Source organism: Streptopelia decaocto (genome assembly GCF_964273445.1).
Source record: "Streptopelia decaocto genome assembly, chromosome: 8".
In the NCBI taxonomy this organism is placed as follows: Eukaryota; Metazoa; Chordata; class Aves; order Columbiformes; family Columbidae; genus Streptopelia; species Streptopelia decaocto.
In genome coordinates, this window is record NC_138662.1 from 9,865,769 (window position 1) to 9,892,374 (window position 26,606).

At 39.1% G+C, this 26,606-nt stretch overlaps 1 protein-coding gene across 3 annotated transcripts in view; it reads right to left on the minus strand.

Annotated features, from left to right (window-relative positions):
• Nucleotides 1-26,606, minus strand: part of LOC309443117 (contactin-4) — a 331,164-nt gene that overhangs the window by 15,913 nt on the left and 288,645 nt on the right. For all 3 annotated transcript variants that reach the window (XM_082059766.1, XM_082059765.1, XM_082059767.1), the window contains 2 exons: nt 23,708-23,835; nt 453-628 (listed from right to left, as the gene is read on the minus strand). In XM_082059766.1, the coding sequence (XP_081915892.1) occupies nt 453-628; nt 23,708-23,835 (304 nt within the window). The remainder of the gene's footprint in view (nt 1-452; nt 629-23,707; nt 23,836-26,606) is intronic.

Consider the following 26,606-nt stretch of genomic DNA (forward strand, 5'->3'; position numbering starts at 1 on the left):
AACATGCCAACAAACACTGCCTGAACAAATTTGAGGATATTCTCTGATTTCTCACTATTTTCTGTATAAATACAAAGCTCTACAATTGTTATATTTCTCATTTCTTTTACTGTTACAGCCAGAAAAAATGTATTATGGACTTGTTCCTTGAACGAGAAGGCAGTTTTTTGCAATGAGAAAACATATTATTGGTCTTCTGACATCCACCCCACTGCAACATGAATGCATCGTTCATGTGAGCAGATTCAAGCCATGTCATTAAGAAATCAAGACAACTTTACACCCACTATAATGTAGTACTACACTGGCAATGTTTATAATCTCATTCTATAGGACAATAGATGACATCTCCTACTACTAACTTAGTCAAGTCCATTCCTTCTATTAGTAGCCCTTTTCTATGTTACCTACTTTTATTAGTGTGAGGAGATTGCTTTAGTATTAATACTTACCCCTCCGACTCTTTCAAAGTGATCCCCATCTTTTTCAAAGTCTATCAGGTGTCCATTAAATGACCAGGTAAACACGATATCCAGCGAGTGATCATGAGATACCTGACAGGGCAAGACAATGCTTTCTCCAACAGTGACATCCATGCTGAAAGGTGATACCATAACCCGGGTTGGATCTACAAACAACAAAGAAAACAAAGGGGGGAAAACCAACATTAATCCTGTCCTTCTGAGAAGGGAAGAGAGATGTAGAGATTTTTAGGACCTCTGTGGTCTTACACAAAATGCCATTGACCTGGTGAGCAAGAACGGAGCAAGTATTTTAGGAAGGTGAAGCAAAGAAAAGGTGAGAAAGGGCATTGTCCTAAACACAGCATTTGCAAAGGAAAGCCCCCAAACCTGCAGGTACACGTGACGCAGCAAGTTCTGTCTGCTAAATACAGGCAGCAGCACATATCAGCTCCACCTTGGGCTTCAGGACTGATCCTTTATTCACAGCTAGAGTTCACATGGATCCTTCACCACTGGTTTAATAGTCTATTTTTCATTTTAGTCATACAATACAAGCAAAATGGTGGCATAGAAAGATGAGCCATGACACATTATGCAGATTTCAGCTCCTATCTGTGCTCATGTACTCCCTCTGCCTTTGAAGTTAACATTTGTCTTTCATTTCTGTTGACAAAAGTGCCATGATTTTTTTCTACAGGGTCTCAGAGGAAATGAAAAGAAGAAAACATATTGCTTAACAATGAGACCGAAAGTCTGAAAATCATATACAGATAGATATTTTTGCTTATTCCAAAAGTCTCTTCTGCACAGCTGTCATGCTAAAATACTACAAGAATTATTCATTCTCTGGTACACGAAAACAAAATCTTAACTACTTTTTCCAGGGACTATTGGCCAATTGCTTAATTCTCTGCTAAAATAATAAGGATACAGCAACAAAGACATGTACTGAGCAGAACTATTCACTGAAATTCAGGGCATGTGAAGCTGTTCCTGGATTTTCAAAGACCTTACCAAAAGCATACATGAGGTGGTGAAAAAGATTTAATCACTGTCTTGAATAGGCTTCAGATCAAGTCCTCAGGGAGTTGGCTGTATTACGTTGCACAAATTTAATTCATCTATATTTTGGTTTCACTTCTAACAAAATAGTGTAACTCTTAGAAGAACCACAGTAGATGTTATGTGTCTTAACTAATTAATAAAAGTAAAACATTTTAAGTTTCTCAGGAGGAAAGCAGTATAAATGCAAGTTATTAAAAGAATGTTAAATTCTTGCCTAGACTTATGACATTGTTTTTGATTATAAGTGAGGTATATTGGGATTTTACAGTCACTTGAGATTGCTGCTACTAAAACTTCAGAAGACCTGGAGCATTCCCAGCTCAGGATGCTACAGAAACACCCACACCTGCAGTGGGGCTCAGGCACAGAATCACTTACTGAAAAGCCTTTCAACATCAGAAGTTCAACCTCTGCCCTGCTTTAAGCCCATATGAAATATTTATGAAGACCATGACTCTGAGGTGAAATGGATGCTTCCCACAAAGCCCTGAGCTCTCCTACATGGGTCCCAAAATGATCCATGTAAGCCGTGGTCCTTAACAAGAGTCAACACCGAGGTTTTGCTGTAGCTAACCCTCGCCTCCACAGCACTTTCTGCAAGAGGCAAGAAGTCCACACCATAAATCTGATTCTTCCTGCTGCAATACATACTGCTTATAAGCATCTTAAGAATGGAACATGGGTGGTTTGCTAAAGATCTGCTTTCAAAAGCAGCTTAGCACAGCTCCTGTGGACATCATAGGAACTGCAAGTGCTTGATGCCTCTAAAAATCAGGCCCCCAGGTTTCAATCCAATCATGTCAAGAAGCATTGCAATCTAATAGCTGAACATACCAGGTTATGGGATGGCTGATACAGCTTGGTGACAGACGATGCACAGGGAGGGCTCTGACCCAAGCCATGTTCAGCAGGAGCGCCAGCCCCAGCAATACACTTTACAAATCACCCCAGGGAAAATGCTTACCCATCTCTTCTCAAGGACTGGGAAAGCTGGAAAACAAACACATCCCCTCCCCCACTTTAATAGCCCTAGCAGAACTTCAAATGGAAAATGTTTTTCAGAAGCCAATTGAGGGCAGCCGAGTGTAGGCATACCTTAGCGATACACAGCTGAGTGGTAATCAAAATTATTAGATTTGCATTTTCAAAACCTGTAACATCAGGCAGTTTTTAAACTGTGGAGAGTGCTTTAATGATACCAGAATTCTGTTGGTTAACATCCAAGTCAAAAATACAAAATAAGCCCAGTTGTTTCTTCCTGAGCTAGCTACTCATTTATTTATTGTCCACTTGCACAGCAAGAGAAGCAATCTAGGGAGACAGACACTAAGGGAGAACTGATCTTAATGCTCTGTTGCTGTCCTTTTCCCCCCAAGTGCAGGTTATTTTCCTCAGATGCCTTTGCTTAGAAAAGGCACTATTGCCCAGGACAGTTAATTAAAGGAAAAAAGTGTTTTTGGTGACATTTTGAGCTGATATTCATATTTGGAGCACTCGGATGCATATTGATATAGTTTTATAAATAAGGCTGAAAGATTCAGTTGCAGAAAAAGGGTAAGAATTTCCAATAGTAACGTCACCCTTAAAGCTGGCTGAACCCTCCACAGAGGGAAACAGCACCTGGCACCTCCCAGTTCTCCTGCAGAAAGAATAGACAAAAAAACAAGCAAAATTGTTCAGGATCACTTCCAAGAAAGTTTGTCTGGCATGCCACTGGGAATGCACTCAAGGGATGAAAAGCCCTCTGTCATCAGGAGGAAAAAGAACCTGTTTTCAGTCTCAAATAGGAAATGGGGAAAAAAATACATTGTCCATGCCAACATATTCTGTAGGTATCCATGTAAAGCAAAGATGACAGCAGACGTAAGTTCACATTGACCTGGGCTTGGCTTTGCTACAGAGAACGAGGAGATCTTTCTTCATGACATATGCCAGGATGTGTCCTTTGCAGAGCGGTTAGTGACTGACTGTAGGTGTCAGTGGAGGCTCAGGGAAACGGGAAAGCTCCCTCTCAGCTGTCCTTTTATGCCAGCGCTTTAAGGAGCACACTTCGTGTGTGATAGAAGCGGCACTATGTGCCGTTTTCCGTGCATGCCAGCCAGGCTGGCAGCTCACGGAGTGGCTCAGCTTGCAGCTCGTCATCAGAGCTGAGATGGTTTGAGCATTGTGGAAGCTCATGAGGATGGTCCTCAGCTGGAGCAGACCCACACAGCCACACCGGACAGCTCTGGATGCCACTGCGTGGACCCTGGCCTCACTAGTGGGGTGAACTGGGGCTGAGCTGTTCTTACCCGCTTTTGTTCTGTGTTACATCCCATAGTTTTATTACTGCAATGAATTTCGTGCATTTCTGACTGATTTAATGTATTTGGTTTATATTACAAGATATTTTAAGAAAGTTTTCTTGCTAGCTTTCAGTTTGTTAGAAGAATGGGAGCTGAGCAGCACTTCCCACCTGCAGGAAGGCTGTAATTGCTTCACTTCTGTCCCTCATTCCCTGTTAAACACCTGTCATTAGCTGTTAGTCCTGCCTCTGTTTTGCATCTTATTTCGGGAAGCTGTGGTGCGTTTCTGAGCTGCAAACCAGCAGGCTGCAGGCATCCCCGGTATGGTCTTAGGGTAACAATTATCTAATCTGAAAAGAAAACATGCCACCCTGATTTTATATTGATTGGGTGGCCATTAGGAGGGATTACTTGTTTAGGATAAACATCTTTGCACCGCTGCGTTTGCTTGTGGTAGCTCACGCAGTGCTCTGTTGTGTCATATTGATCTGGAGGACATGGCACAGTGGGACACAATATACAGTGGCACGACATAAGTGACATAAAAAGAATCAGAGACTGACAGAGATAATGCTTTAAAAAAAAATTAGGTCTGTCCAGAGCATGCAAGCATCTTTTGAACAATACAAGAGGACCAGAGCAAAGCAAGAAGTGCTGTCACATGTATCGTGCCTGTCGGCAAGATTTCAACTGACCGAAGAGTTTTCTCCACCTAGAGACAGGCAGACCCGTTTGTGTTAGATGGCTACTTGGCACCCCATTTCCAAAATGCTCATTTCCAATTTGGCTCAGCTGTGGAGGCTGCATGCTCTGCTCCACTGGGAAGGGATTCAGTGATGCTAAAAACCGCAGTGCCTTTCATTTAATGATATTGAAGTGCTTAGTAAACAATGAGATATACTTTGCCAGCCCTGGCTACTGAAGGAATAGAGAGTATTTTACTATAATAAAAGATTGAACTGTAACATCCTCAGGAGATACAGCTCCTGTTGTTTGCTTCAAATCACTGGAGTTGAGCATCTTAGAGACAAATTCAAAAAAAGAGATTATGCCAGGATTTCCAGTGCCGGTTTCTGAAACCTATGCACCTAATAGTTCAGTGCTTATTTAGACATCTATCCTGGCATAGGGGAAGAAGTCAAAGGAGAATGAAGAGAATGGAATATTCAGGTTTTGACATACTTATCCAGGGTAAAAAACTAAAGAAATCAGAACTCCTCTCCCAAATTAATGGTGCCTTCAGACTGTTATGCTTACAAGGGAAATTTTGCAAGATTTTGCAAAGGCTTATTTCTTCCTTTCTTCTTCCAGCCTTGCCCATTTCACTTCATTCAAGGTGTGTTTGCACTTTCATACTGCCACATTTGGTTAATTGAAGCTAATGGAAATTTTGTAAAAAACCCTTTATTGAAGGTCTGCAGCATATGTCCTTCTCCCCTTTACTCTTTTGCCTATATAGCCAAAGTATCTTGTAAATATTCATGGCTTTGGAGGGGAAAGTATGTGCAAATGGACACAGTCAGCCAGTGAAAACTGTAACAGCTACTTATGGACTGAAGAAACATGGTCTGATTTTTTAAGTGGAAAAAAAAAAAGTGTTTTTGCTGAGGGTTATGTACATTTTCTTCAAGTACATAAGAAATATTGGTATCCTGTGTATTATACTCAGAGGGCATGTCTGAGTTAAATAGCAGCAAGCAGCTCAGACACGTAATGGTCAGAGCTGCTGCTGCAGAATGCAGAGAGGACATTGACTCCAGGCTGGACAAGAGGAGATCATACAGACCAGAGCCACTTCAGCATATGAGGCTCTGACTCTGCATCATGTATTGTGAAAGGAGCATGCCAGGGCATCTGTTAGCTGTTTAATGAAAACCAGTGTGGATGACAAGGTAATTTCAGGTTCAAGCATGAATGCTCAAGTGCAAGAGTTTATGTTCAATTACCAGATGCTTCAAACAAGCAGCTAAGACAAAGGCAAGCGATGCCAAGCACACACGGCTGCATCCAACACGAGAGAAAACAGTGCTGCTTTCCTCTGGCTGAATTTCTGTTCACATTGCTGATATTCCATATGTGGACTTAGGCAGATAAGCATGCGTTTCAAGTTTGATTAACCATCTAATTACCTAATTACCTAATTCTCTTACAATGTTAAAGTTCTACCTACATTTTTTACTTATCTGCACAAACCATTCCACGTACAAGTTCTTAAAATGGGTTTTTCTTGTGGATAAACTATAACTCAAGTATTTGGGATTCACTTTTTCACTTTCTGGAATACCAGCAAGTTTACAGTTTTCATTTTGGTTTTTAACTAGAGGGAGTTAATAAGTGCATTGCAGATTGATGTCCTCTATTTGCAATGACATTTTACATTATTGCATTGATTTCAAGGCAAATCATGTCTGGAGAAAATAAAAATCAATCTTGGAGGTAGAATCAGATGTTTTCTATGAGCAATCGAAAAATCAAATTCCAATATACGAATACTCAAAGGTGCTCTAATGTTTCTTCTACTTGTGAATTAAACATTTATCCAAGACTATAAAGTCAAAAGCATCTGAGACTTGATGACTGGCAAAGCTTCTGGGAGCTCTTAGTGCTCTGGTCACCATCAGGCACTACAAGAAATTCTGAAGAAAGGAAAATACGACCCTGAACTAAAGATATTAATAACCAGTGAAGAAGTAAACACAGTATGAATTAGCATAGTAAGATGCAGTTATCTTAACAGATTGCTTGAGTACTTTATGGGGCATGGCCAAAATCAGGATTAAAAAGAAACAGGGAAAGAATTTACAGTATCTGGCCTTTACAATACCACAAACACGAACCGTGATGAGTCATATAGGCTTTCAGGAACAGGCACATCGTTCTTATGCCAATGTAAATCTTCTGCTCCATATAATCAGCTATTATACATGTGCACTCACAAGACAAATAACTGATTTATAAGGCACATTTCTTAACAGAAAATTTTGCAGTATTACAGTATTCTCTGGTGTGTACTATGGTAGTTCAGCCTAATAAAATGTAATCTTATTAAAAGCAAAAGGGACATGATCAGTTTGGAAAAGATAATTTAGGTTTGGGACTAAAGTGACTTTTCTGATTCTAGAAATGTATGTGGTAAGTGGTCTAGATCTTTCCACGTAATCAGGCAGCACCGATCTTTGGCAAGGAAGGCAGTGATACATGGCCATGTATTTAACGGGGATTAAGGATAGGAGGGGTGGAACATTTGACCTTTCCTGGAAGAGTGGAGACTCTGATTCAGCAATACACTCAGTTAAGCTAGGCATTTAGGACACGCTAAAATTGCTTTCCTGAAAGAGGACCCTTATCTTGTAGTTTACTTGACTTAAACCTTACATAGCAGAACCACAGCGGTGTGGGGGAAATGCAATTATTTTTAAATAGGTGCTTCAGCATGTCATGTGTGCCCCTTTCTCTCAGGCAGCCTCTGTTTTCTGTTACTGTGGGCAAGGTTTTTCTAAGAGAGTTTAGATGTTGTTCCTTGTGACTGTGCTCCTAACTAACCTGTCCATCTAGCTGCTGAAGATTTCCCTTCCAGAATGGCAGTTTCCTTCTCAGCTTCATTCAGAGCTGAACTGCAGTCAAGGTACAAGTTATTAACATATTTCTTAAACTGACATTGAAAAAGAGCTTCCCACAGGTTGAAAACTGCCTAAACTTGATGTAAGAGTCTCCCTCCCAGGAATTAATGCCTCCCACCTCCCAGACAGGGACCAGGCAGTCAATCAAGGGATTGCATTTCTACATACTCAAATATGCATTCTTTGTGTGGCTGAATAATGAATGAAGGTTAATTTAAATCTGAAAACACATTAAGAATGGAATTGCACCAAAGAATACTGGGGAAAGATATGCCATTATAGCAAATTCAAAGACAAAATATATGAAAATATTTCCACTCCACTGAGAGTACAGAGAGTGTTACTTAAATAACAAGAGGGCACAATACTTCATTTTAACCTCCATTTTACCTAGTGCAATGCAATCTTATAAAATCAAGCTCTCTCCATACAATTGTGACAAAATCATATGTAATGAGGTCTGGGAATGACAATCAAATCTGTCACTCACAGAAATGTGTACTTGCTCTTTATAGCAGCATGCAACAGTGCCTGATTACACTACAAAACCCAAACACCTTCTCTATCTCTTTGCATTTCAGACTAAAATAAAAGCCACTTCACTTCAGAGGTTCCTTAAATGAAATCGGTATTTTTGACAAACGATTGAACCATTTGTGACACACTTTATAAATAACCCAGTGAATTCAAGGTGTTACCTTTTGTGAGCTATTGATTGCAACTAGCTGATATCCATCTTTTCAAGTATGGAATAATCTACTGTCATTGCAAAAATGATGGCCATCTTACACAGAAGGTTAATCAGATACAGGAGAAATCATATCTAATCTTTGATAAATTGCAAGTCACTCAAGGATCAATCACTATTCTCCTGGTAACACAAGGCAGAGGTAATTGTGCAAATGTAATGACGTACAGTTTGCTGTGCAGCCCATGTACACAGTGGCCAACCACATTTTGCCCCTTTGAATAGTTTATCCTGCTGAGATGGTTGATTTCTGGCACTTTTAATTATGTTTTGAATAGTAGTGATCATAAATAAAAAAACATTTCAAAGTGAGGCAGAGCAGCAATAATACGACATGCAGGCATTCAAACTACAAAATTATGAAGTGATTAGCACAGCCTTTGCATTTTTATGGTATAGTATGTGTTTCACATCTTTCCTATCTGAGTTCTACGTCTATTTTCTACACTCTCCTCATCAGGACCAAGATGTTAGGAATTAGGTGACAGGCAGAATAAATCCCAAGTTAAGAGTCATTAGGAATGGATGTATCTTGAGCTGTCAAACTTACAGAATAGTATGAAAATCACTAGCTGGACTTTCCAGTTTCCCAGCAAATGATCCATAGCTTAAGCATCCTTAACATCACCCAGATCAAGTCTTGCACATGTCATGAATGTCTTAAAATAAGCAAGTCTTGGCATACTGGTCGTTTATCACACAGCCCAAGACACATTCATCTTCCCAAGTACCCAGTGTGAACACAGCACGTCACCATTCATATTGGAAAGGACAACTAGGTGGGAGCACCTACTGATACCTCTGAAAACAGGAAAAAAAAATTAATATTACATTAATATTAAGAAATCAGGCAAATTTAAGATTATTCTGCATTACGTCCAATATGTTTTAACTTGGTTAAAATAAACCTTTACACTAAACTGCTATATCAATATATTTACCCAGCATTAGTAAAACCCACATACATGCTTCAATACAGGTATCTGTATAAATACCATTTTATATGATAATGCAGTTTGCAGGAAGACATAATACCTCTTGATTATCAAAATTAATACAATTATTTCACAGTGATATGCTTGTTATTTTAATCAGACTATATTGCTATATAGCTATACACACACAGAGACATAGAGAATGTCACAGTATCATTCTGGTATATATCTATATATAACCTAAAGTAAGTTTATTTTCCTTATTATATGCATGTGTGGCTGTTAAGGGATATCCCTCACTTCAGGCACTATATTATTTACATTACGTTTTTGGCCATCATGTGCTGCAGTAAAAAATACAGGCCTACAACTGCCCTCAAGCTGTATTATAAAACCAGCCAAAGGGAAGCACCTCTCTTTGTTTTCATTTGGTCAAGAGTCAAGGCTTACTGCAGTCTCTTTTGTGTTTGGTTTTAGGGATTTTTTTGCCTTGCTTTTCCTGCGAATTTCAGTTTGCTGCACAATAAGGAGAGCAGTGAATCTAAGATTTTATTTCTGTGATATGAAGCTACAGATTCTTGCTGCAATTAAAAAGAAACTTAGAACATATTGTGTTTTTTTGCGTGCTTTGCATACCTTATTTACTGGCTCTTGTAAGACCTGTCTTATGAACGGTGACTGGAGAGACTTTATAAAGGCCAGCATTTAGAAACATAACTTAGGTATCAGAACTAATAGCTATTTTTGAAACTATGAGCCCTATGCCGCATATCAGCAGAATATACCAAGTATTTCCATGGCTAACTTAGTTTGTCCAATGTCTCCTGAGGGATTACCCTGTACGGATGGGGAAAACTCTTATATCCACAAAAGAACAAGAGAGTTTTGTCCTTGCCATATCATTTTGATTGTGACTTTCTTGGTTATGGAGGCAGAGAACTACGACTTACTGAATATATAGTCATTATTAGACGAAAAAAGCATCAGGAACAATTCCAAAGTCAAACTTCTGCCATTTAGCTGTTTACTATTTCTCAACTGTACTTCTACAATACAAACCCATTCCAGTTCAGCAGGTTCTTTGCTGCTTTCAGATGCTTTAACCGTCAGGTTTGGTGGGTCTGTGCTGTTAAGCTCTAATGAGCAACCAGGATTTAACTCCCTTACTCTAACTTTCCACATTTCTAAAGTATGATTTCTTTTTGCCCTTCTTCCCTCCAACTCTTAGCAGATCTCAAAAAAAAAATTGTCAGAAAGTGGGCTGTCAAGATTCACTAATTTTAGAAGGTACCAATGTATTTATTTATTAAAGAGCCTAAATCTTGAGTGGAACACAGAGTTCAACATAAAAACCACAAGACCAATGCAGAGAGTGTCCCACTTGGACTCATGGCTACCTGTCAACAGGAAGAATGACCACAGAGAGTGTCTGTCTCTTGCTGTTATTATAATGGCTTATCTGCTGGATGGGTTGCTCTATCCATCCACTCAATGCCTTCAACCAACGTATTTCTCTAAAGTGGCATCTGCTCCTGCTATCTTATAATTAGAATACAATTAGTATAAGTTCTTGCAAATAGCTCCCATAGAGAAATGACTCTACTACACAAAAGAAAGATGTAAAATTCCCAAGCTATTTACAGTCTACACTAAAAAGAAATCTGGGCATTTCTCTAGTGCCTCAGGAAATAACATCCAGACAACAAGACATAATTAAGAAGTTGTTATGCATTGGGCAGGACAAGGCATGACAATCTGCAGGCAGGTAGGGCAACCAATTATGCAAATAACCTTTAAAAAATTTATTTTCAGTTTGAAAAAAATCCTGTCAGGTCAGCTCTAAAAGGTCAACCTCAAAATAAAAAGTCAAACTTTTTAATAAACTAAACACTTAGAAAATATTATTGCTGTTACTAGTAACATCCAAGGATTGTACATAGCTCCTGCTAGGGGCAAGAACAGCAGGGAAGACAGTCTGTTAAGCACTAGTTTAAATTCTCAGAGTTTGAATCACAACTAAATGTGAACAATTAAGCTTATCAGAATTTCATCAAAAAGAGATTTAGACAAGCAAAAGAGGGGGAAGAGTAGAGTGAAGCACAAGGCTGCTCTGTGGGGTGAAATCTTGCACAAGCACAGACCTCAGAGCGAGGGGGAATAAAATGAGCTCTCCTCCTTGCTTTCTGTTCGACCTTCAGCAAGTCATTAAAAGTCTCTGCTGCCTTATTTGCCCAGCCTATAAAATGGAAATAACACCTTCATTATAAACTGTTTTGTCTTCTTACACCACTGTGCACTGCAGATATTTTTATTTAAGATTAACTTTTTCTTGAAACCCTGATGAGACTTCCACGCTACCACAGGCAAGATTGAAGCATAAACACCTATTTCTGAACAGAGCAAGCAACAGTAAGAACAGAAGCATTAAAACAAACCTTGAAAAAAAATTCTGGGCCACAAAGATCTAATTTGTTTCCCAGTGAAAGTAGGATGTCTCAATGATCTGTGCTCTCTTGCAAGGAAATGACTCGTGTCTCCATATTTCAATTAATCAGTGAGACACTGGGAAGGCAAACTCTTCTTCTGAGCAACCTGATAGTTTTTGGCTTTCTTGGTTGAGCCCCCGTCCTGATGTTAAGGAAAGAGGCAGGATGGATGCAGGATCATGTGTGGAATGAAACTAACAACCAGCAAGATCATCTCATCATTATAACTTACTCAAAATCCCCAGCTACTACTTACTCTACTGAATAAATATTAAACAGAGGGCATCACTAAAAATGTCCCTGACATTTCTCCCACTACATGGCATTTTCCTTCAAATTAACCACAAGTTTTTCTTATGTAAATCATTTTGAAATAAGAATCAAGATCCAACTTTCAAAGATACACACAGAGAAGAGGAGGAACAAATAGCACGTCAGTGCTACCATCTATCCTTTCAGCCTGGTTTCACTGACGGATGAGTTTGGCCTTCAGCACACAGCTTTGCTAGGGCTTCAGCCATGGTCTGAAATATTTCTCCTCGACACTCCCACTCCTGGCTGTTTTCTGCAGGGAACAACACTCATCGTCAACTGCACCAAACAGTTTAATTACCAGGACTAATGGATTCAGGCTTGGATTTTTACAGAGACTTTCTACTGTGCACTCAAATTTTCACTGATGAAATACTGCTGACTTCCTAACTAAGCTCTAATAAATATTATTATTTACATATCTTCCCATTGTAGCTAAAGAAAACACAGCACCAAAACCTACAGCTTCGATCACAAGTTCTTCATGATACACTTAAAAACTTCAAACTCGATGAAAGCAAATTTCATGTTCCAAATGTATGTGTGACAGAGAGAGAGAGAACCAGCCCAAGCCATGGCAAGCCAATTCAGTGACAAAACTTCCTTGTATTTCAAAGTCAACTTGCTTTTGAGTCATAAACATTTGTATTCATGTTGTATTCCCAAATGACTGGCTTGAATGCTGTGACACAGCACACCTAGAATTTAACCTATTCCAGTGGTGTCTGTTATTAAATTCTCTCTGCCATCTCAATTATGAGATTAAGACAAGGGACTCTAGTCTCCATATTAACTTTGATGGGATTGCATATAATCTTACTTAAGTTGCATTAAAAGAGGGGAAAATCAGGTCCCAGGAGTCCCTAATATTGCAACCACAACCTCAATAGTTCAGCAGCACTTTAGTTACTCTCTGATGTGTCAAAACCCACCATTTCTAGTATTTATCCATGTGCCACTTGACGTTTATTATCTGATAAGCAATTTTGAGTCACCTGTTTGCAATCCAGCTAGACTCAGGCAGAAAAAGTCACAACAGCTCAAAACCTCAGAAGTTTGGTTCTGCTAAGCTGCTTCCAAAAATGCTCCTGAGAAAACACACAAAAGGATTGATATTTCCCCTGTACTGTCCCAGATTATTTTCTTCAACACTCTTACACTTCTTCCTCCTACGACAGAAAATGTGCTTTCTAAACACTTCCTCTGTATCTTTGATGTTAAAAACACAGCCTTCAGGCCAGTCTGTTCTTAGTCACTGTTTTCAAGGATATAAAGTTCTTAGGGTAAGAGAGTCATCATCATTTTCCCACTTTATTCTCCCACACCGCTTCCTTCATTTTTACTTGAAACAGAGACTGGCAGTCACTTTCTTAATGCATGTCATGTTTAGATCATTATCTCCCCTACCCCTAACTGCACAGACAGACTGAATTACTTTGGTGTGGAGAGAAGTGGTTCTAGGGAGAGCTGCCCCATCTTCCACAACGGGACTGTAGGCTACAATGATCTTGGTTTTCTCTGTTGTATTGTTTTCTCTAAGAGCATTGCCCTAATTTACCCAAGATTTATGGACTTCACATGAAACTCATGTCTGGAAGTCCATCCCACTGCTGACTTGCAGAAGGACAAACTGTATCCTCCTTTGGAATGAAGATCAAAATCATAATGTTAGTAGACTTAACAATGCAAGATCTTCTTGAGCAAAGAAAAGACATAGGATCACATCCCATAGCTGGACAACTGTCATGTTTCATTTGCTAGAAACCAAAATGGTTCAGTGAAACTAAAAGCTTGAGGAGATACATCTTCCACTACCAGAAATCCGTGGTAACTCCACTAAGACACACAAAGCTGCAGCAACTGAGATATGAACCCTTATATCCAAGGCCAATTGGATTCCTTTCTTCTTATGTAGCCCATGTATGCGCAGAACCAGTAGCATGAACTGTTTATCACCAGAACCACCGACACAGGAGAGTTTGATCAGCTCAGCTACCTCCAAGCTGACTCTCTTGGGCACACTTCTGATGTGCTCTGCATGGTGGAACCACCTCCTTCACTGGGTCCCACCATCCTGGCTCTTCCTACAGACCTTAGCTTTCCTACTACTTGTTGTAGTTCTTCTTCAAGGGCTAAAGTAGCCCTCTGCAACAGCCAGGGAAATGGGTGGAAAATGTTAGGTTGAACACATTCCCTTTCTTATGAATTTGTAACAGCCCTCGATCTGATAGTAATTTCCAGTTACTAAACTCTGGCTGGTCTTCTTCACTTATCAAGTTAACTGTTGGATAAACCAGTTTGTTACTTATGTTTTATATGCAATCACATACACATATATGCATACACACACACATAGAATCAAATCTACTACATTTTTTTTGACTAAAATATCTAGCAGAAGTCCTTGATCTACGGTTTTATTTTACTTATGTTCGGTTTTCATTTATATCCAAAGACTGAAAAATATTTTAACCTTTCTGAAATGGATCATGTTAAAATAAATTGAAGCAAGTTGATGAAAAGTCTTAATTAACCTGTTTTCATCTCATTAAGAGTCTGTGGTCATGTCCTATAGGTCATGTCCTCTTTCAGCTGATGTATGGATTGGATCTTCAATGATGAGCTAAACAATCCAATCTTCTGTTAATGATTGAGAACTCCTGAACCTCTTACTTTTTTGGGAAAGGACAAGAAAATTCCTAAAATGAAAGAGCTGAGCTTTCTAAGGAATTATTCTAACCCCTTTTTTATAAAAGGAGAGGTTGCAATAATGCTGACCCTGCAATACATTGTGGATTTAAGATAAAAACACAGAACAAAAATACGATTCTTTTTTTCTTTTTCCCTACAGGATACACAGACATAATGGTTCAACTTTTCTAAAAAAAGGATTTTTTTTGCACACTATGGGCTGAATAAGCCATCAGCCATTTCCTCTTGTCTTGACTTCATCATTTACCTGTGCAGTTACCAGTTTTAAGACTCCTGATGTGCCTGAAGGTTGGCTGGGGATTGGATGGACACAGAGGAGAAAGAAAAAGGTGGGGGGAAGAATCTGCTGCATTTACCATGATCCAGAGCAAACATTTCACACCAACTGGCACTCCCTACATCAGAATCAGAGAGGCAAAGTACCTTGAGAAGCTGCTCCGTAAGAGTCAATATATTTATATTTCTGCTTTTAAAAATGCAACTCTAATAATGCTAGAGATAAGTCCAAATTTGGCAAGAGACATAGGCTAGAGATTTATGCTTTTTAATATTAAGCTCTTCACCAAGACAACTTTTATCACATTAATGGCTAAATCATGCTGATTGTAAAACAGCCAAAATGAGGCAATTAGTAAGGCCTGTGACAGCCACAGAAAACAAAATGCACAAGGTTTTTAGCACAAGCCAGATGGATATCTTCAATATATTTCTTATTGTCTGCTTGTGGTAATATATTCAATTAAACTGAATCAGTACTACAGAAGACCCTTCGAATTGCCTGAAAAAAATTAATTGTCTGCTGCAAATTTAATGAAGCTTAACAGTTGTATTATGTTTACAAGTTTTATTTGTTATGATCAGTAAGTGTTTACAAGGAAAAAAACCTCTAACTTACTGCATTCAACTAGCTGTAAGAACAAACCATTGGTATTTTACAGCTTATTTCTTTTCCATGTTTCTTTACCACTCACTGTTTTTGTCCTTAGCAGCTGACCTGATTTTTTTCTCTCCTAAATAAGAAACCAACAGCTCTTGCAGTGCTGTTCATTCATGGGTTGTTGTCAGTTAAGTCTCACTCAGCAGTTTGACCACAAACTTGTGTTACAACATGTTCCCAAAGGCGCCGATGGAAATGTCCAGCCATGGGCTCATCCATTTGATGCTTGCTGTGATCCTCATCAATGTTCGAGAAGGTCACCAACTTTCTCCCACACAACGTGGCTGATAGTCCACGGCTGTCATGTTTGAAGAGTCCACATTAAGGAAATCAAAAGCAAAAGGCATGTCTGAGCAGACCTGAGGAGGGCTGGCTTTGGGGAAGGCTTGACAACAGATGAAACATCTGCTTCTCATTTTGCCACTTCTGTAATCTCAGAATAATTACAACGTTTTTTGCTTCAATCAACTGTCAGAAAAATGGAAATGCTGACATGATACACAGCTATTTCATCTTCCCTGGAGTGCTTTGGGGCAGACCTGAATTTTCTGTTGACCTGAGGTTCTCACCTGAATGGAATTGGGAGAAAACCTAAATGTTTACCAGGCTCACGTGCAAGACGTGCAGAGGAGAGGAACCTGCCTGCTCTGAAACACAAAGGTGAGCTCCTTATAGCTGCAGAAGGCAATTCGGATAGGCATCGTATAACAATCTTGACTGTTGTTTGCAGTTGGATATAAACATATCAGTCACCTGAAACTATAAAATACTTGATTAAACCTTATGTTTGAAGTGATATATATAGAGGAGCTCCTTAAAACCTGCAAGGACCCTGAGGCGTCTACTAGATACCAGCCCTATCACCAGCTTCTGCTTCAAGTTTTTTCACCCAGGGTTCATTAAGGAGATTCAGCAAAATGCAGCCTGAAGTGTTGGGACTGCCACGGTTGAGGGGAGGGAGGAGTAGATGCAGCAGATGCATAACTTTCATTTATAATTGTGCCTTTCATGCAGTGCTTTGGGTCATAATTTTACTGAAACCTAGCAAAAGACCCTTAATTTTGTCCTAGAAATAATTGGTGTTGGTGGAAATAGTCCAATTAGAGCTGAATATATTCCTTTGCAAATCTACAGCTAAAGAATATTGCTGTCAATTGTTACAATCAAGCCTTTGCTATTGGTTGTGAGTTAGAAGTTCAGAAAGATTTTCAAACTTAGAAATAAGGTTTTTTCCTAAACACAAGAATACAGCAATGTGTACACGTGAATAAATCAGTGCTTATATATCTCTATGTCTCTCTCTAATCCTTTTTTGCCTATAAATCCCTGATTTAGAGATTCTGGAGAGCAATAGTTTGTATTCTAAACTGACTTTTTCTACCAGAAATTTTAAAAAAACAATGTGTTAGACTTGATACGGAATATTCATTCATGTCTGGGCTACATATAAAAACTGTGTCCAGCAACTACTAAAAACAACTTTAACAACAATAAGATTTCATTTGACTTTTTCAGAGTTCTGAGTCTTTGGTAAGTGTAGAAAATCTTGGCTTTGATACCAGCCGATAACACACACACACACCCCTAGTGTGCTATCCAGCATAATTATAAAAAGCCCAGAAAATATGATCGGCCCTGAAGAGCTGCTCTGGGATTATTACTTTAAATTCTGCCTCTCTTTTTAAAATTATATTTTGTGCTTTCAACGCCAGGTGTTGTTTAACCAGGTACTTTCTTAAGGGCTGAGGCATAACCAACATGAATTTAAATTAGATTGAGTTGAACCGTGATGAAAGAAAAAAAAAGACCTTGCATGACCTTAAACACTGCTGGATCAAGACAGACCTCAGCTAGAGTGACGAGGGACTATTCACGTTTCAAAATGACCAGCCACTAAACCCATGACATGGTATGGATCGATGGTATGGAAAATGCTTGCAATAGCTTTGTGGGACAGCTTTCCATATGAGCAAAGAAGCAGCAACGTATCTGATAGGTGAAAAATCAAGGAGGTATAGAGAGGGGTTCTGATAGTGTGGATAGTGCTTAAATGTGTTAACGGATTTTTGTATCTGCTGCATTTTTTCCCTTGATGAACATAAAAAACAAAACACTGACTTCTTAATGTATGGCTTACTCTCCCTCTTGGGAAAAAAGCTAAACCTCCACATGAAGCAACTGATATCCCAGTTACTCAATAATCAAGATATAGGTGAGAACAGCTGGTAAAAGTCAGAGCACTAGAATTATTTGTATTCACCAATTAAAAACAAACAACCCAAACACAAACAAACAAAAAGCAAAACCAAACCAAAATCAGGACACTCATGAAAATACACACATTTCTTGCTGAAAGATTAGCATTTTGTACAACTGCAAAGTAAAACATCGCATAGTTCCTTTGCAGCCAGATCCCTTCAGCGCACACCCTAACAAAGGAGAGACATTTGTTAATGCACTCAACACCTCTGCAAAGGTTGGCAGATATATTTTAAAAAAGCTACATGTATTTTTGACTAAGAGAAAGTCAGGTTTATTAAACACCACCATTTTTATTGATGGACTCAGTAATGGCACTATTTGAGAACTAGCTCAGTAGTAGGCAAGTCCAGTATTTGCTGATCTCAACAGTGCAAATAGCCATAGTGTTAGATTTAAGGCTGGTACTGAAGCCAAAGCAGATGCTAAAGAACACAGTCAGCAATACCAGCCCTGTTATGCAGAATCAGTGTCTGTGATAATGGAAATAAATTACTTTTTAAGTATAAAACAAGAAGCAAATAGACACATACACCATCCTAAGGATGGAAATAATTTTGTAAGGAACACACAACTGTGATCTAAAACTTATACAATAACACTCTGGATTGAGTTTATTTATGAATATCCAACAACAAGAACAAAAATCAGAATCATGGTAAGGGGTAAATGCTTCCATAATAATAACTCTCTGAAAATCCATGAGGGATATCATTCAGACTATATGATTTTTCCATCTCATTTTGATCTATTTTCTGAGTTTTATTCTTCAAACTACTATAGCAGAAACATGGGATTAATTTAGAAGTCTGTCTGAACCCTTAAATTTATAAACAAATAATACATTAAAAAAAAAATCCAACCGAAGGCATTATATTAATTTGTCTTTAACACCATTATGGAGTTATGATGGTGTCTTCAAAAGTAAAATGAACTACAAATTACAAACTCCTGTGAAATTCAGTAGCTGATACTTCATGATGAGCACTGTTGGTGCTCATACATCTGCAACCAAGCTCTGTGCCGTTCAGCTTCAGAAGGCTGATGGGTACGAAGGTATCAAAGCCCCCTCAGCCCAACCGAAGAACATTACGCACAGGCAGAAAAGGAGGCATAAGCAATTCTGTTTGATTGCATGTGTGCTCGTTAGCACATACCAGTGTACTGTATTATGCAGAAATTAAGCTCAAATGACTTGAAGAAACCCCGCGCCATGCATTGTCAGCCACGTTCAACCCCAAACTTCTGAAACATGTAATAGCAGACAGATGGTCAGTTATTAGAGTGCAAATTCTCTCCACTGGCACATGCCTGTGGAGCTGGAGAACTAAACTCTGTTCAGTTCTTTATGGGAAGCATAATATTCATAATCTCTGAAGATGAAAAAATGGTTACTCCTTATCTACTAGGACAATCCATAGTAGCATAAATCCCCTTTAGCCCCATGGATACGAGGCAAGTACAACACATTTTCCAATAACATAGTTCAATACTGATCAAGTGATGTCAAAACAGCAACAACCACATCGAAACAGTGACAACCACAGATGGCAACATGAGCCAGGTAAACCATCACATCCCATCAACACTGTTTTAACAGAACACAAAGGCTGCGTCCATGCCGATCAGCACAGCACTATCTCTGAACTATGAGCCCAGCTACTTTAAAAGACTAGAATAACACAGTAAAAATTGCAGGTTTAAAGGCAGTAACATTTGAAGCCTCTGAAAAGTTACTCGATAATGGGCCAGAATTTACAGTATTTAATCAATCGTTTCAATTCTAAGTGCACTACACCAGTTCAGCATGCACACAAAGGAATAGGCTTTGAATGGAAAATATGCAATTTTACAGAAAATAATTTGGATCACTGTGCCGGACAAAATCAAGACTATCAGTCTATTCAAGCATGAGGAAAAAATAACCTACTGACATCTTTGTATTCTTTTTCTGCAAAAGTGATACAGATACCAGCTAACAAAAGTTCTCTTGCTTTTACTGCCTTGAGTCCTCCCATGACAGTCCAAACGAGAGGAGCTAATAGCAGCAGGAAAATGTTAAAGGCGCATCATAATGAAACCGGCAAATAAAGTCATCAGAACTTGCCCTTGTCAGAGATGCAACAATGTGATCAGAATTTCTATACTTTCTGACAAGAAGAGAAGCTCACAGACTCCTCCATATATAAAAATTTATATAAATACACATTTTTATATAGACAGATTTATAGCTCAGAACACAACCAAGAGGAAAGCAGATGTTTGAGAAGCAGCCACATGTCTACGGTGGGTACCACAATCTATTCACCTCTGAAGTCACAAAAGCAAAGCTGGCCACAGGCTCATCAAGATATTTTGTGGGTCTCTTGGGAAAAAAGCTGCATGACAAGGATTTTCTCATGCTTGGTGGTGGTGATACGCTATTATAATCTGCATTCTGGTCATTAGCTTGTTTGTGCTGCTTCTTCCATACCTAATGCTGTCAGAGAAACTTCATTTACGTCTTGGTCATTGCCACTGAAGGGCACGAGCTGGGTCATTAGCACCAGGAGCCTGTTCTTATGCTTCCTATATACAGAGCTTTTATTGCAATGTCTTGAAATTAGTTTCCTATTTCAGAGCTGCTGCTATATTAGCTAATTTATATTACTGCATTAAATACAAATAAACTCATATTGTACAGTCTATGCCTGTTTACAGTTTGTCATTTAATCCCCCAGTACTTAGTGAGTCTATAGTCTTTCTGTGTGCCAGAAGAATTGAACATTTAGCCTCAAGTAGAAGAAAAAAATGGTAAAAAGTAGATGGAAAATAAATATTTATATGCTACATGTAAGCACATACCATGTTTTACATAGCTCTGAACACTGTCTGTGGGATTCTTCTCTATCCTTACAAATTCAATCCTGCTTTTTAATTCAAAGGTCAAACCAGACATGCAAGTTTGCAAGATTTCAGGTCTCAGAGGCCAGAGTGGTTCTTGTTTAGCACCAGCCAACAGAACAAACCCAAACCACAATCTCACTGGTTCGGAAAACCACTCAGGTTCACCAGTTCTGACAACAGCATGTTAATACACAGCCCTATGGGTACCCGTCAGAATTTCATATTTTTTAAGCTGTCTACTCATGCATAATATGAATATTTATTCATCCCTATCTGGTTGTTTGCCAGAGATTTATTTTAAGCTCCTTGGTTCTGGTGTAACAGATATTCTTCCCCTCCCATCCTCGCCTACACTGTCTTTGACACTGTCAGCATCTGGCCCCGAGAGAGAAAATTAAAAAAAAAAAAAAAAAAGAAAAAAAAGAGAAGAGAACCTGCAACGTTAATGGAAGAACACAGGAAACGTCTTTTGACCTTCACAGTTTTTTACTCAATGACATCAGATAAGTTAGAAAAGAATATAAGCATATCCTAAGGTCAAAAAACTTATCAGCTGATAAATTAGGCTTTTTGTACACTGCAAAACCGAGTTAAAATAAGGTATTCAGTCATATTTCCGTCAAAAGTTCCTGGTGTTTTACTTAGGGCAGAGAAACTCAAGCATTTCAGTATAAAATACAGTATTTTACACAGTTCATTTGGAGTTCAGAATAGTTTCTGCTCTTTTATACTTTTTATGGGATAGACTTTGAAATTGCATTTCTCGGTTTGCTGTTAATATCCACATCTTGGGCTTAAGAATTTATTCTCTGCTTCATGCACATGTGTCGCTCCCATTAATGCTAATGGAATCGAGTTAAAACGGAGCACTCAGGGAGAAAAAACCACTTGCTAATCCTTTATAACCTTACTGCAAAGAAAAGTGATTTGTAAACCACGTGAACCCAAAGATCAGGTACAATCGCTGCTGACTATTGTGCTCGGAGTTACGGGTTATTCCTTGGGTACCGCGAGGAAGAAAGGATAAAGCCACGAACTACAGAAGCATGACTCTTCAATAACAGAAACAAAACACATTCCCATTTTCAATGATTGGCCTTCTCATGGTGCTACAAGCGGTCCCTGAACTGCAGACCCTGATTCAATGCCCTTGATGCATTGCAGCACTCGGGAAACCAGAAGGACCTCAGCTGTGTGCAGCTTGGAGAAGACAAGCTGGTCCCTGCTGCTGCCAGCACAGGCCACCACCTTCCTGTGGTCCCCATGGAGGTCAGGAAAGGACGTCTGGGCTGTATTTATCATTTTGCTCTCCAGTTTTGCCTTGGGGCAGACAGAAGCTGACCAACCGTTTTAATAATAGACAAGGTCTTTTATTTGTTTGTTTTTCCTCAGCATTGCTATTATTCTGTGGGTGCCTCCTCAGGATGACCCAAATTAGGAAAAGGCAGAGTCAGCTCACATACAAATCTAATGCTGATCTTCACTTGTCTCTATTTTTGTTTGCAGAGACTGACATGGGCACAGGGCAAATGCCATGCAAGCTCTTCAGAACAACCCCAAACCTGAAGAACTCTTGGTATCAATATGCAACAGCAAAAGACACAAAGGGATAACACAGCCCCGGGGATGTGCCATGAAGCACAACCCCAGAAACATCCCATCTAACTATAAATACCTGATTGGATAGCTAAGGTGGAGGCAAACATTTTGCCCTGAGAAAAACCTGCTGCTGTGCCACTGTCACCGGCAGTTTGTAACTGTGACAGGGGCTCAGCAGCTTTATCAGCACTTGCTTGATCCTGAACATTATTTGCTGAAATGTGCTCCGACTATAAAAAAGCATGGATTAAAACTTGCATTGAAATATTTTGAAGTATTCCCTATATAGCATAAAAATAATTGATGGGGAGAGGCTTTCACCAAATACTATCCATCAATGCCAATATATGGGAGAATTAAAACTGACAGCATTAGAGCTTTGTGATTGATTTATTGCTTTGTAATCAATCTTTTCTGATTTGTTATCCATTATAGGTTTTTCCCCAAATAAGTAGGAGATAGAGAGTGATTTTAAGTGTAATAATCTATACATTCATTGCCTATAATAATTCATCAGACATTGGACTAGTGGTAAGCAGGCCAAAAATTAATTTAAGACATCTGTCAGCATCTCTCATTGTTTATCAAACTGTTACTTGAAATACTTTTGTCAAATGTTATAGCTTTTCTTTTTGAAAAAACTATTTGGCAGAAGAATTCTGAACACACATAAATAAATGCTTTGAATTCCTGAAATGGAGAAATCCAGCCCTGGATAAGAAATAGTGAAATTAAATCAGAGTTTGTGCATCTTTTAAAAAACTATAACATTGAATTGCAAGGCTGAAACTCTTGCATCATTCTGCAACAAGATGAGATGTATTAAAGGGTTCAGAAGGTTTTTAAAAAAGATAATAGAAGTTTAGGAATAATAAGAACAAATAAAGTTTAACTAGATAAGAGATGTTTTTAAAGGACATTGCCTAATCTCAGCATGCTGAGGGCAACACTTCTCCACATGTACACCATGGTGTTATGCATGTCCTTTGTAAAATTGAATCTTAGGATACAGCTGGCTGCAGCAACAGCAAGTATTTCTCATGAATGATTACTGGCCATTGCTAGAAACAAGTCATACAATGATACAGACAAGGGATCTGGCTTTGTATTACAATTCACGTGTCATTTGCAGTATAATTTTAAACTACGTATGAAAACAAACACATTAACTTGCTGCAAGCACTCTCAGTCAGTGTGACCACAGACACCTTCTTGCTGTTAATGTTGTCTCCAACCCACAAGGATCATCAGGTTTCTGAGATGCAAAAGACGATTTAATCCCCAAGGCTACATTTACATCAGCATCAAATGGGAAAGGGGCAGCATGCATGGAGATGCCTGGGATGCTATTAGATACTAAAATGGAATATCAGCCACATGCAACAAAAATTGCAATTACCTTTCACAACCAAGCTGCCCGTGCTGCTTGCTGTCCCAAAGTGGTTTGTTGCCACACAGGTGTAACTTCCTGCATCGGATTTGGTGACGTTGACAATACGGAGGCTCCCATCATCCAAAACAGTGATTCTGGAAAGACGGCAGACACAGAAGTTACATATTTTTTAAGTTAACGTAAAACTCCTCCGAGTCTGCATTAATTATTGATGGTTTGAACAACAGACAGTGCATTGCCCATTACAGAGGGAGTTTAGCTGACAGAAAACTCTCAGGACATAATTCATAAATACTGAATGCATCATTTACATGAGGTTTCTGTGTCTTTACTTAGGGGCAACTTTAACTTACACACCAGCAGCTTGTATAGGTTTTACACATGTCTGTATTTGATATTCAGCACTCACCATGACAACCCTTGCAACACGTGATACACAGGCTACATCTAAAAATCTCCATGCTTGCTGCTTAACAATGTAAAAGCTTCTGTTGAACAGAAGAAATGAAGCAGGTATTTCATTGCTGCTTTTTTGCAAGAAGGCTGATGGCTTTTCAGCAAGGGTACCAAGCTGCCAAGTTTCCCCTCCGCACATTCCACCGCTCTGCCTGCAGTAAAACTCAGCCCATGGGGCTTAACTGCAGTTGCATTGCAAGTTGGAAAAAAAAAAACCAAACAACAAAAACCAACACAACAAAAAAACAACCAACACACTATTTCATTCCCATCCCCTCCTCATATACGTATTCCCATCAAAACGGTGTTGTTATCTGCAGTGGTACATGTCTCTTGTAGGGCGGGATGCAGGAGAGGATGGCAGGTTAATTCCTGGGGTGATCCCTGGCTCCTCCTTGTGCACAAGGGCTGCACTTGAGGCTTTCCTCGTGCTCCCAATTAGCTTTGTCTCCTGATCCATTTTCAATTAAAACATAAAACCTGATCCTGCCCAGCAAATCCCATCAAAGCATGAATGACCTGTGCCTCACGGAGGCATAATCTAAGGACACTCCAGAAAAATCTTTTCCCCAGCCTAATACCACCTCTTTTAGCAAAATACTTGGTTGTCTGCTTCAGTATCATATTTTGCGGCACATTCTGCTTTCTACATTGAAAACTCTTGTATTAATTCCTGCCTTCTCCTGCTCAATTATTTCCCAATTTAGCTAATTTGAAAGAAAATGAAGAAGCCTTCTTGCATCCTTAACACCAATCAAGCTCTGCGCAACTGCACTGAGAAATCAGGCTGAAAGAAACTTAGCAAACAATACTTGCACCGGTGCAGAAGTACTTGTCACCTGAGAAGCCACCAAATCTCCATGTTGGCTACCCTCTCCCTGACCTGCTCTTGCAGCAGCACAACAACATGCAGGTCAGCTGGCAGAGACCAGGGACAGAGGTTATATTCACACATCAATAGCAGTAATATTAATAGAAGTTTTTCAACTAGCTTATAGGTCTCCAAATTGTTGCAGTCAGTAACACACACTATTGTAATTTATTTTTGCAGGAGTCCAGTGCCATATATTTGCTTCTGTAGCCCTTGTTGCAGCTCAATAATTGGAAGAGAATAGTATATAGCTACTTGTCTCTTATCTTCACAACTATGTTGGCACAAATCAATGTACATATTACATTAAATGTGCACTGGAGCACAAGACTTGCCACACTGGTCTCCAATGCCAGAGCCTGTGCAGAGGCAGCACTAGAATCTCCCAAGGAATTATTTAACTGCTCTTATCAGCTTCAGGTCTTTGAAAAGAACGGTGCCTTTCTGAAAGATGAAGGTGCCCTTGGCATGCATTAAAATTCAAATCAATATAAACAACAAAACAAGCTCAGCAACATGCTCTAGCTCAAGAAGGACCATGTGGCTCCAGCACTGCCTGTGCCAGACTCTGCATTCACTCCTTCAGCATTTTTGCCATCCCAAGAAATCCAGCAAAAAGTAATGTTTTAGGCTATTTTTGTACAGTTGAGATTTTATTTTTATTCATTTATATTTTACTTTTAGCTATATGGTTGGAACCTATTTGCCGGCTAATCTCTTCCATGGATCATTTTAATTGTATCTGTTGATGAAGCTAGGTTTAATTTCAAATTCTAATGCCTTTTCTGTCTTTGTCTTCCTCATGCTATTGGTTTCCTTCTAAGTTGTCTTTATTTCCAGTGCAAAATTAGTTTGTAGTTAATGTGGACTCAATCACTCGAGACGACCTTTGGATAAGGACAGTCAATCCACCATTGGCTTTGGCACATCTCAGGGAGTTAGTGCTGTCTTTATCTCATTCAGTTTCTAAGCTGAAAGCTACGGCTGGCTGGCTTTACAATTTGAGCACAAAGATATCTTTTAACCCTGGTAATACGCTGCAGAGGGTTCAGGTGGGACTTGCACCGAGTTCTTCAAACTTCTTCCCCAGAGAAGCTCCAGGCATGTTTAATTCTCATCTGGTATCTAATTTCCTGCACACTCTTGTAAATGACGAGCATTAAAATTGACCAATAGTTGTGCAAGTGAACTGATTTTTTTAAAATAAACCAGACCATTAAAACCTTACTGTGATTCATTGATTAGGAGGCCTTATGGTTATGTGGTTCTTTTTGCTGAAGGTGCTTTTCTACACTGAATGTTTTGTCCTCTAATTTGAATTCAATGTGTTAGAAGCTAACGAGTAATTATTTTAACACTTTGAAATTTCTTACAGTTAGTTGAGAAAGTAGGAAGAGCTTTCACTGATTTTGCTTATTCACAACTGTTCTTTGTAGACATATCTGCATTAAACGGGAGGATGGGGTCATTTCAGGCCACTGAGGGTTCTCAAACTGCTAACTGGCTTGAAAGCAAACATCCCTTCATCAACCACCATTAGCAGTTTGGTTGAAGAAGTTTTTTCAAGACACAAAGTTT